We start from the raw sequence: 13,003 nt of genomic DNA on the forward strand, positions 1-13,003 counted from the left end.
AGAGGAGAGGAGGGAAAGGAGAGGGAAGAGGATTTAATTTAAAATAAAACAATTCACTCTTCAAGCTTTCACATGATAGTTACAGTAAATAAATGCAGCAGAAAGTGATTATGATGAATATTCTATTCTACTTGATGAACATGTACATGCTAAATGGATAGAACTTGTTGCTTTTTTACTAAAAATGTTATAGATTTGTTACATTTGATTGATTATTACACGCAGGCTTTATGTAACTTTGACAAACGTTCCCTTCATCCTCTGCTCTCCCTCTGTGTGTGGAAAGAGACAAACTTCAGAACGGAAGTACGTAGATGAGTTGTGATTATAAACCCTGTGAGGACGTTTGTACAGAGTCCGTAGATGAGCTGTGATTATTTGTGTATATTTTGGATCCCCATTAGTTCCTGCCAAGGCAGCAGCTACTCTTCCTGGGGTTTATTATGGATCACCATTTAGTTCCTGCCAAGGCAGCAGCTACTCTTCCTGGGGTTTATTATGGATCCCCATTTAGTTCCTGTCAAGGCAGCAGCTACTCTTCCTGGGGTTTATTATGGGTCCCCATTTAGTTCCTGCCAAGGCAGCAGCTGCTCTTCCTGGGATTTATTATGGATCCCCATTTAGTTCCTGCCAAGGCAGCAGCTACTCTTCCTGGGGTTTATTATGGGTCCCCATTTAGTTCCTGCCAAAGCAGCAGCTACTCTTCCTGGGGTTTATTATGGGTCCCCATTTAGTTCCTGCCAACGCAGCAGCTACTCTTCCTGGGGTTTATTATGGATCCCCATTAGTTCCTGCCAACGCAGCAGCTACTCTTCCTGGGATTTATTATGGATCCCCATTTAGTTCCTGCCAAGGCAGCAGCTACTCTTCCGGGGGTTTATTATGGGTCCCCATTAGTTCCTGCCAACGCAGCAGCTACTCTTCCTGGGGTTTATTATGGATCCCCATTTAGTTCCTGCCAAGGCAGCAGCTACTCTTCCTGGGGTTTATTATGGATCCCCATTTAGTTCCTGCCAAGGCAGCAGCTACTCTTCCTGGGGTTTATTGTGGATCCCCATTTAGTTCCTGCCAAGGCAGCAGCTGCTCTTCCTGGGGTCCAAACACACCAAAGCGTCCACATTACATATAAAACAACAGATTAAACAGTGAACTATGTTTGTACTGAATGAGCTAAAGATAAAACAGTCCATCATATAACATCCCTACACCACCACATATCCACAACATGTTCAATACCACCATACAACAATATCACAATGGGTGCGAATGCATGTGTCTGTACCTTTTGTGTGCGTCTCTTCACAGTCCCCACTGTTCCATAAGGTGTATTTTTACCTGTTTAAAAAATATATATCTGATTCCACATGCTGGCATCAGTTACCTGATGTGGAATAGAGTTCCATGTAGTCATGGCTCTATGTAGTACTGTGCGCTTCCCATAGTCTGTTCTGGACTTGGGGACTGTGAAGAGACCTCTGGGGACATGTCTTGTAGGGTATGTATGGGTGTCTGAGCTGTGTGCTTGTAGTTTAAACAGACAGCTCAGTGCATACAGCTTGTCAACTCTTCTTACAAAAACCAGTAACACTGAAGTCAAACTAAACCCTGTGGCAACAGTAGGGTACGTAGATGTGATTATAAACCCTGTGGTAACAGTAGGGGACGTAGATGTGATTATAAACCCTGTGGTAACAGTAGGGGATGTAGATGTGATTATAAACCCTGTGGTAACAGTAGGGGACGTAGATGTGATTATAAACCCTGTGGTAACAGTAGGGGACGTAGATGTGATTATAAACCCTGTGGTAACAGTAGGGGACGTAGATGTGATTATAAACCCTGTGGTAACAGTAGGGGACGTAGATGTGATTATAAACCCTGTGGTAACAGTAGGGTACGTAGATGTGATTATAAACCCTGTGGTAACAGTAGGGTACGTAGATGTGATTATAAACCCTGTGGTAACAGTAGGGGACGTAGATGTGATTATAAACCCTGTGGTAACAGTAGGGGACGTAGATGTGATTATAAACCCTGTGGTAACAGTAGGGTACGTAGATGTGATTATAAACCCTGTGGTAACAGTAGGGTACGTAGATGTGATTATAAACCCTGTGGTAACAGTAGGGTACGTAGATGTGATTATAAACCCTGTGGTAACAGTAGGGGACGTAGATGTGATTATAAACCCTGTGGTAACAGTAGGGGACGTAGATGTGATTATAAACCCTGTGGTAACAGTAGGGGACGTAGATGTGATTATAAACCCTGTGGTAACAGTAGGGTACGTAGATGTGATTATAAACCCTGTGGTAACAGTAGGGTACGTAGATGTGATTATAAACCCTGTGGTAACAGTAGGGTACGTAGATGTGATTATAAACCCTGTGGTAACAGTAGTGTACGTAGATGTGATTATAAACCCTGTGGTAACAGTAGGGTACGTAGATGTGATTATAAACCCTGTGGTAACAGTAGGGTACGTAGATGTGATTATAAACCCTGTGGTAACAGTAGTGTACGTAGATGTGATTATAAACCCTGTGGTAACAGTAGAGTACGTAGATGTGATTATAAACCCTGTGGTAACAGTAGAGTACGTAGATGTGATTATAAACCCTGTGGTAACAGTAGGGGACGTAGATGTGATTATAAACCCTGTGGTAACAGTAGGGGACGTAGATGTGATTATAAACCCTGTGGTAACAGTAGGGGACGTAGATGTGATTATAAACCCTGTGGTAACAGTAGGGGACGTAGATGTGATTATAAACCCTGTGGTAACAGTAGGGTACGTAGATGTGATTATAAACCCTGTGGTAACAGCAGGGTACGTAGATGAGTTGTGATTATAAACCCTGTGGTAACAGTAGGGGATGTAGATGTGATTATAAACCCTGTGGTAACAGTAGGGTACGTAGATGTGATTATAAACCCTGTGGTAACAGTAGGGTACGTAGATGTGATTATAATCCCTGTGGTAACAGCAGGGTACGTAGATGAGTTGTGATTATAAACCCTGTGGTAACAGTAGGGTACGTAGATGTGATTATAAACCCTGTGGTAACAGTAGTGTACGTAGATGTGATTATAAACCCTGTGGTAACAGTAGGATATGTAGATGTGATTATAAACCCTGTGGTAACAGCAGGGTACGTAGATGAGTTGTGATTATAAACCCTGTGGTAACAGTAGGGTACGTAGATGTGATTATAAACCCTGTGGTAACAGTAGTGTACGTAGATGTGATTATAAACCCTGTGGTAACAGTAGGATATGTAGATGTGATTATAAACCCTGTGGTAACAGTAGTGTACGTAGATGTGATTATAAACCCTGTGGTAACAGTAGGGTACGTAGATGAGATGTGATTATAAACCCTGTGGTAACAGTAGGGGACGTAGATGTGATTATAAACCCTGTGGTAACAGTAGGGTACGTAGATGTGATTATAAACCCTGTGGTAACAGCAGGGTACGTAGATGAGTTGTGATTATAAACCCTGTGGTAACAGTAGGGGATGTAGATGTGATTATAAACCCTGTGGTAACAGTAGGGTACGTAGATGTGATTATAAACCCTGTGGTAACAGTAGGGTACGTAGATGTGATTATAATCCCTGTGGTAACAGCAGGGTACGTAGATGAGTTGTGATTATAAACCCTGTGGTAACAGTAGGGGATGTAGATGTGATTATAAACCCTGTGGTAACAGTAGGGTATGTAGATGTGATTATAAACCCTGTGGTAACAGTAGGGTACGTAGATGTGATTATAATCCCTGTGGTAACAGCAGGGTACGTAGATGAGTTGTGATTATAAACCCTGTGGTAACAGTAGGGTACGTAGATGTGATTATAAACCCTGTGGTAACAGTAGTGTACGTAGATGTGATTATAAACCCTGTGGTAACAGTAGGATATGTAGATGTGATTATAAACCCTGTGGTAACAGTAGTGTACGTAGATGTGATTATAAACCCTGTGGTAACAGTAGGGTACGTAGATGAGATGTGATTATAAACCCTGTGGTAACAGTAGGGGACGTAGATGTGATTATAAACCCTGTGGTAACAGTAGGGTACGTAGATGAGATGTGATTATAAACCCTGTGGTAACAGTAGGGTATGTAGATGTGATTATAAACCCTGTGGTAACAGTAGGATATGTAGATGTGATTATAAACCCTGTGGTAACAATAGGGGACGTAGATGTGATTATAAACCCTGTGGTAACAGAAGTGTACGTAGATGTGATTATAAACCCTGTGGTAACAGTAGGGGACGTAGATGTGATTATAAACCCTGTGGTAACAGTAGGGGACGTAGATGTGATTATAAACCCTGTGGTAACAGTAGGGGACGTAGATGTGATTATAAACCCTGTGGTAACAGTAGGGTACGTAGATGTGATTATAAACCCTGTGGTAACAGTAGGGGACGTAGATGTGATTATAAACCCTGTGGTAACAGTAGGGTACGTAGATGTGATTATAAACCCTGTGGTAACAGTAGGGGACGTAGATGAGTTGTGATTATAAACCCTGTGGTAACAGTAGGATATGTAGATGTGATTATAAACCCTGTGGTAACAGTAGTTTACGTAGATGTGATTATAAACCCTGTGGTAACAGTAGTGTACGTAGATGTGATTATAAACCCTGTGGTAACAGTAGGGTACGTAGATGTGATTATAAACCCTGTGGTAACAGTAGGATATGTAGATGTGATTATAAACCCTGTGGTAACAGTAGTGTACGTAGATGTGATTATAAACCCTGTGGTAACAGTAGGGGACGTAGATGTGATTATAAACCCTGTGGTAACAGTAGGGGACGTAGATGTGATTATAAACCCTGTGGTAACAGTAGGGTACGTAGATGTGATTATAAACTCTGTGGTAACAGTAGGGTATGTAGATGTGATTATAAACCATGTGGTAACAGTAGTTTATCCACTTGACAGGTGTGGCATATCAAGAAGCTGAATAAACAGCATGATCATTTCACAGGTGCACCTTGTTCTGGGGACAATAAAATACCAATCTCTAAAATGTACAGTTTTGTCAAACAACACAATGCCACAGATGACTCAAGTGTTGAGGGAGTGTGCATTTGGCATGCTGACTGCAGGAATGTTCACTAGCGCGGTTGCCAGATAATTTAATGTTCAATTCCCTACCATAAGCAGCCACCAATGTCATTTTTAGAGAATTTGGCAGTACGTCCAACCGGTCTCACAACCGCAGACCATGTGTAACCACGCCAGCCCAGGACCGCCGCATCCGCCGCCTTCACCTGCGGGATTGTCTGAGACCATCCACCTGGTCAGCTGATGAAACTGAGGAGTATTTCTGTCTGTAATAAAGCCCTTTTTGTGGGGAAAAACTCATTCTGATTGGCTGGGCCTGGCTCCCCAATGGGTGGACCTATGGCTTCGCCCCTCCCCAGTCATGTGAAATCCGTAGATGAGGGCTTAATGAATTTATTTCAATTGCCTGATTTCCTCCTATGAACTGTAACTCAGTAAAATCGTTGAAATTGTTGCATTTATATTTTGTTCAGTGTCTCTCTCTCTGTCTCTCTCTGTCTCTCTGTCTCTCTCTTTCTCATTCAAATTCAAGCTGCTTTATTGGCATGAAAAACATTGTCAATATTGCCAAAGCAACATTGTATGCAATATACATTGTAATAAAATAATAACATAAAATGGTAGTAAATAATAATACAAAAATTAAATGCAAAAATAACAATAAAATGGTAACAGTCAATAGTAGAAATGTAATAAATATAAAAAATAAAAATGAAACTATAACTAACTTATAACTAAAAACAGTCATCTTCACTTCTTTCTCTCTCTTTGTTTCTTTCTTTCTTATTTCTTTCTTTGCTGGATCGAATCCCCAAGCTGACAAGGTAAAAATATGTCTTTCAGCCCCTGAGCAAGGTAGTTAACCTCTAACGAGCACCTACCCCGGGTCCGGGAGCACCCCCCCCCCCCCCACACTGATTAGCATCGCTAGCATAGCGTCACAATTAAATAGTAGCATCTAAATATCATTAAATCACAAGTCCAAGACACCTAATGAAAGATACAGATCCTGTGAATAAAGCCACCATTTCAGATTTTTAAAATGTTTTACAGGGAAGACAAAATATGTAAATCTATTAGCTAACCACGTTAGCAAAAGACATCACTTTTCTAACTCCATCAGTTTCTTACTCCATCAGGTGCTATCACCAATTCGTCTAAACTAAGATATTGATAGCCACTAACCAAGAAAAAACCTAATCAGATGACAGTCTGATAACATATTTATGGTATAGGATAGTTTTTTTTTAAAAAATGTGCATTTTTCAGGTATAAATCACAGTTCTACATTGCAGCTGCAATCTGAAATAGTGCCGACGCAGCCAGAACAATTACAGAGACCAACGTCATATAACTAATTACTTATCTTTAAACATTTCAGAAAAAATACACAGCGTACAGATATTGAAAGCCCAACATCTGGTGAATCCAAACAATATTTCTGATTTATTAAATGTTTTATAGCGAAAACAAAATGTAGCGCTAAATTAGCATAGCCACGCCAGCCAGAACCAGCTGGGCACCCACGACCAGTTCACATGCACGACAGATATATGAAATAACATTGTAAATTGGGTCTTACTATTGCTGATCTTTCATCAGAATGTTGATCAAGGTGTCCTTAGTCCTGATGAGTCGTTCAATCCATTCATAATGGCAACTTTCCCTCTTCATTTAGCATATGTACTGGTCGACTGGCCAAAGTAAAAAAAAGTCACAGAACGGAACACGGCAAAACTCCCGAAAAAATTCAAATAATCTGATTAAACTATATTGAAAAAACATACATTAAGATGATATGGTCACATGTATCAAACAAACTTCGAGACGGAGATAGTTTTCATCCGTAACGGCAGCAAAACAGTAGACAATCGCACCTCCAAATCGCGCGATTCAGAGAACCGGAAGTTGTCGGTCACGCCAAAGAAATAGGTCTTATTTCACGTCAGTACAAGATAAACAAAAAATTTCTCCTCTGACGTCCTCTTGACACCCAGAGGAAGACGAATGAAGTGTGTTTCGGGTCATAGGTGGCGTGACCATATATAGGCAGAGCGTTGAAGCGAGCATACACATCTTGCATTCTTCTTGGTCAGGGAAAGTGCTGTCAAATGACTTCTGTTTCACTCAGAGACAATATTGAAACGGTTTTAGAAACTATAGATTGTTTTCTATCCAATGGTATTAATTATATGCATATAGTAAGAGCAATAATTGAATAAGAGGCAGTTTAATCTGTAGAGGAAATTATGCTAATGCGAAAACAGCACCCCCTGTATTCTCAAGAAGTTAACTCACTGTTCCCCGGGTGCCAAAGACGTGGATGTCTATTTAAAGGCAGCCCCCGCATCTCTCTGATTCACCTGACTTGGTATCCCCGTCCCCTTTTTTATATACAGTATCTCTCACTCTCTCAATCTATTTACAGTTAACGTAATTAAAATAATAATCATCAATACTGTCAACGGGACAACAGTAACAACAATAACCACACATTGAACAATAACAATAATTATACAGTAGAGGACATGTGCAGGTTGGTTGGTCTGTCAGACACTGTCCCTCATCTTATGGCAGGCAGCAATGTAGTGCGCTGCCAACCCACAGCTCTCTGCGTCCTCCCCCAACAGGACGGGTAGCCTATCCTCATCAGAGAGGTCCTTTTCCTATGCTTCCTGGCTGATGTTTTGGTCACTTTTGAATGCTGGCGGTGCTCTCACTCTAGTGGTAGCATGAGACGGAGTCTACAACCCACACAAGTGGCTCAGGTAGTGCAGCTCATCCAGGATGGCACATCAATGCGAGCTGTGGCAAGAAGGTTTGCTGTGTCTGTCAGCGTAGTGTCCAGAGCATGGAGGTGCTACCAGGAGACAGGCCAGTACATCAGGAGATGTGGAGGAGGCCGTAGGAGGGCAACAACCAAGCAGCAGGACCGCTACCTCTGCCTTTGTGCAAGGAGGAGCACTGCCAGAGCCTTGCAAAATGACCTCCAGCAGGCCACAAATGTGCATGTGTTTGCTCAAACGGTCAGAAACAGACTCCATGAGGGTGGTATGAGGGCCCGACGTCCACAGGTGGGGGTTGTGCTTACAGCCCAACACCGTGCAGGACGTTTGGCATTTGCCCGAGAACACCAAGATTGGCAAATTCGCGACTGGCGCCCTGTGCTCTTCACAGATGAAAGCAGGTTCACACGGAGCACATGAGCACGTGACAGACGTGACAGAGTCTGGAGACGCCGTGGAGAACGTTCTGCTGCCTGCAACATCCTCCAGCATGACCGGTTTGGCGGTGGGTCAGTCATGGTGTGGGGTGGCATTTCTTTGTGGGGCCGCACAGCCCTCCATGTGCTCGCCAGAGGTAGCCTGACTGCCATTAGGTACCGAGATGAGATCCTCAGACCCCTTGTGAGACCATATGCTGACACATGCACATTTGTGGCCTGCTGGAGACATTTTGCAGGGCTCTGGCAGTGCACCTCCTTGCACAAAGGCGGAGGTAGCGGTCCTGCTGCTGGGTTGTTGCCCTCCTACGGCCTCCTCCACGTCTCCTGATGTACTGGCCTGTCTCCTGGTAGCGCCTCCATGCTCTGGACACTACGCTGACAGACACAGCAAACCTTCTTGCCACAGCTCGCATTGATGTGCCATCCTGGATGAGCTGCACTAGCATTTTTTTTATTATTATTCATGGATATTGACCTATTTCTGCCCTGCATGCATTGTTTGTAGTTTTCCTCTGGACATATAGGAGAATCTTACAGAACTCTGCATGCAGGGTTTCAAGTGGACCCAACAACTTTCTGCCATAACTCTCTCTCCCTCTCCCTCGCTCTCTCACTCCCTCTCTCTCACTCCCTCTCTCTCACTCCCTCTCTCTCACTCCCTCTCTCTCTCTCCCTCTCTCTCTCTCTCTCTCTCTCTCTCTCTCTCTCTCTCTCTCTCTCTCTCTCTCTCTCTCTCTCTCTCTCTCTCTCTCTCTCCTTCTCTCTCTCTCTCTCTCCCCTCTCTCTCTCTCTCTCCCCTCTCTCTCTCCTTCTCTCTCTCTCTCGCTCTCTCTTTCGCCCCCTCTCGCTCCCTCCCTCTCGCCCTCTCGCTCTCTCGCTCTCGCTCTCTCCTTCGCTCTCTCCTTCGCTCTCTCCCTCGCTCTCTCCCTCGCTCGCTCTCTCCCTCGCTCGCTCTCTCCCTCGCTCGCTCGCTCTCTCCCTCGCTCGCTCGCTCTCTCCCTCGCTCGCTCGCTCTCTCCCTCGCTCGCTCTCTCCCTCGCTCGCTCTCTCCCTCGCTCGCTCTCTCCCTCGCTCGCTCTCTCCCTCGCTCGCTCTCTCCCTCGCTCGCTCTCTCCCTCGCTCGCTCTCTCCCTCGCTCGCTCTCTCCCTCGCTCGCTCTCTCCCTCGCTCGCTCTCTCCCTCGCTCGCTCTCTCCATCTCTCCCTCGCTCGCTCTCTCCATCTCTCCCTCGCTCGCTCTCCATCTCTCCCTCGCTCTCTCTCCATCTCTCCCTCGCTCTCTCTCCATCTCTCCCTCGCTCTCTCTCCATCTCTCGCTCGCTCTCTCTCATCTCTCGCTCGCTCTCTCTCCATCTCTCGCTCGCTCTCTCTCCATCTCTCGCTCGCTCTCTCTCCATCCCTCGCTCTCTCTCTCCCTCTCCCTCGCTCTCTCTCTCCCTCTCCCTCGCTCTCTCTCCATCTCTCGCTCTCTCTCCCTCGCTCTCTCTCGCGCTCTCCCTCGCGATCTCCCTCGCGATCTCCCTCGCTCTCTCCTTTGCGATCTCCCTCGCTCTCGCTCTCTCCTTCGCTCTCTCCTTCGCTCTCTCTATATCCCTCTCACGCTCTCTCCCTCGCTCTCTCCCTCGCTCTCTCCCTCGCTCTCTCCCTCGCTCTCTCCCTCGCTCTCTCCCTCGCTCTCTCCCTCGCTCTCTCCCTCGCTCTCTCCCTCGCTCGCTCTCTCCCTCGCTCTCTCCCTCGCTCGCTCTCTCCCTCGCTCGCTCTCTCCCTCGCTCTCTCCCTCGCTCGCTCTCTCCCTCGCTCGCTCTCTCCCTCGCTCTCTCCCTCGCTCTCTCCCTCGCTCTCTCCTTCGCTCTCTCCTTCGCTCTCTCCTTCGCTCTCTCCCTCGCTCTCTCCCTCGCTCTCGCTCTCTCCTTTGCTCTATCCCTCGCTCTCTCCCTCGCTCTCTCCCTCGCTCTATCCCTCTCGCTCCCCCTCGCTCCCCATCTCTCTCTCTCCCTCGCTCCCCATCTCTCTCTCCCTCGCTCTCGCTCTCTCCCTCGCTCTCGCTCTCTCCTTCGCTCTCGCTCTCTCCTTCGCTCTCGCTCTCTCCTTCGCTCTCTCTCTCTCTCCCTCGCTCTCTCGCTTCTTCGCCCTTTCCCTCGCTTCTTCGCCCTTTCCCTCGCTCTCGCTCTCTCCCTCGCTCTCGCTTCGCCCTTTCCCTCGCTCTCGCTCTCTCCTTCACTCTCCCTCGCTCTCTCCTTCGCTCTCGCTTTCTCCTTCGCTCTCTCCTTCGCTCACTCTCTCTCCCTCGCTCTCTCCCTCGCTCTCTCCTTCGCTCGCTCTCTCCCTCGCTCTCGCTCTCTCCCTCGCTCTCTCCGTCTCTCTCTCCTTCGCTCTCGCTCTCTCCTTCGCTCTCGCTCTCTCCTTCGCGCTCGCTCTCTCCCTCGCTCTCTCCTTCGCTCGCTCTCTCCTTCGCTCTCGCTCTCTCCCTCGCTCTCGCTCTCTCCCTCGCTCTCGCTCTCTCCTTCGCTCTCGCTCTCTCCTTCGCTCTCTCCCTCTTCCCCACTTCTCTCTCCCTGGATGTTTATCTGTGGTGGCATCATGGTGGCTCAGCATTTTGTGATCTAGATAGTGATGCTGGAAGCTGATTGGTTGACGAGGCCCAGAGGAGCGATTAGGATCTCCTCACACCTGCTTCCTATCCTCTAGATCTGTCATCAGAGAGAGAAGGACTGTACACTGTGTAGGTCTGTCATTGTTTTAAAGTGCTGAACACACACACACACACACACACACACACACACACACACACACACACACACACACACACACACACACACACACACACACACACACACACACACACTTCTGAACACAGCGACTTTGTCTATGAACTTTCTGCAGGTTTGAAAGTCCACAGTGCTTTGCTGGCATGTGATTGCATCCTTCTGTAAATTGAGCTATTCTGTCTCAGGTTAGGTTTAGGTCCAGCTTCAGAGGTGTAGCTGGACAGGTTTAAGCCTAGGTTGTGTGGTCAAGATGAGGTGTCCAGTGCTGTCCACTATTTCTTCAGTCCTCTCTCTCCCTCTCCGTCCTTCTCCTTTCTACTCTTGTGGCTTTCAGTGTGTGGTGTCGTTTCAGTGTGTGGTGTAGAGAGGTTTAGTTTGCTATGAGTGTGCTGCTGTGATATTCTCTTGGGGCAGCAGTGGGTTGTAGTGTGAAGAGGTCAGTCTTTGTATACTGGTGAGATCACACCTCCCTGTCCTGGGTGACATACGGACAGTCTTTCTCTCTCCACTCCTCCTCTCCTCTGTCGTTCACTGTGTTTGTTTAGTCTGTCCTGTCCACTGGGCTGTGTAATGAACCCCTCCCCCTTCTCTCTGTCTCTCTCTCTGTTTCTTTCTCTCTCTGTCTGTTTTTCTCTCTCTCTCTCTGTCTGTTTTTCTCTCTCTCTCTCTGTCTGTTTCTCTCTCTCTCCCGCCTTTTCTTCTCTCTCTCCCGCCTTCTCCCTCTCTCCTCCTTCTTCTCCTCCCTCTCCTCCCTCTTCTCCTTTTCCCTCTCTTCTCCTTCTCCCTCTCTTCTCCTTCTCCCTCTCTCTCTCTTCTCTCCCTCTCTTCGCCTCCCCTCTCTCTCTCTCTCTCTGTCTCTCTCTCTCTCTCTGTCTCTCTCTCTCTCTCTCTCCTTCCTCTCTTTCTCTCTGCCTGCCCATGTTTGTGTGTGTAGTGCTGGTGCCCCTCTCTGAGTGCACGAGTCATGGCAGAGCCTCCACTGCAGCAGGCGGAGAGGCAGTGACGGAGAGAGAGAGAGGAAACTGCCCAGGGCATTCTCTCTCTCTCTCTCTCTCATTCTGTTTCTCTCTCTCTCTCTCTTTCTCTCATCTCTCTCTCCACCACCATGGCTCTTCCCTCTCTCTCTCTCTGAGCTCATTGATCTGGCTGCCTGAATGCAGAGCGGCGAGTCAACCGAGCGGAGAGAGAGAGAGTGAGGGAATGAGAGAGGGGGTAGAGGAGGAAGAGAGGCACAGACACAGACTGAGAGCTGTGCTGTGATCTTACAGAGAGAGGACACTGGGACTGCTGTGCTGTGATCTTACAGAGAGAGGACTGGGACTGCTGTGCTGTGATCTTACAGAGAGAGGACACTGGGACTGCTGTGCTGTGATCTTACAGAGAGAGGACACTGGGACTGCTGTGCTGTGTAGTAAGGAGAGAGAAAGAGAGCGACTCTATGAAGCCTGCCAACACCTCTGCCTGGATATGAGGATGGTGGTTGTGATGAGGAAGCTGCAGAGAGAGCAGTCTGTAGGCAGGCAGAGCCGGGACTGACAGACTGACAGAGAGCGACAGACAGGCAGGCAGACAGACAGACAGACTGGGGGCTCCTGGCTCTCGGGGGGACAGAGACCATGATGGAGGTGCCCGGGCACTGACAACGATATGACACCCAGCGTCAAGCACTCGGATTGTTTTACGCCAATGTTGTGCCACTGTAAAGTAACATGCACCAACAGCACCGTCTCGCTTATATTCGGATGTAAGGTAAGAGACAAGCGTTGACACACACACACACACACACACACACACACACACACACACACACACACACACACACACACACACACACACACACACACACACGGATGCATGGTGGCCTGGGGGCCAGTGTTTATTTACGCGTGTGTGTGTGTGTGGGCTCAGCGTACTGTAATAGT

At 47.2% G+C, this 13,003-nt stretch overlaps 1 protein-coding gene across 11 annotated transcripts in view; it reads left to right on the forward strand.

The window, feature by feature from the left end:
- The window catches only part of LOC129869391 (disks large homolog 1-like), a 282,157-nt gene that overhangs the window by 61,411 nt on the left and 207,743 nt on the right, over nucleotides 1–13,003 (forward strand). The window contains exon 1 of one of the 11 annotated variants that reach the window (XM_055943765.1): nucleotides 11,749–12,830. The exons of 9 other annotated variants lie outside the window; for them this stretch is intronic. In XM_055943765.1, coding sequence (XP_055799740.1) covers nucleotides 12,729–12,830 — 102 coding nt within the window. In that variant the 5' untranslated portion in view covers nucleotides 11,749–12,728. Of the gene's footprint in view, nucleotides 1–11,748; nucleotides 12,831–13,003 lie in introns of those variants that run through there. One more of the 11 variants, XM_055943769.1, reaches the window with a different exon arrangement.

The sequence above is a fragment of the Salvelinus fontinalis genome, chromosome 14 (genome assembly GCF_029448725.1).
Source record: "Salvelinus fontinalis isolate EN_2023a chromosome 14, ASM2944872v1, whole genome shotgun sequence".
Lineage (NCBI taxonomy): Eukaryota > Metazoa > Chordata > Actinopteri > Salmoniformes > Salmonidae > Salvelinus > Salvelinus fontinalis.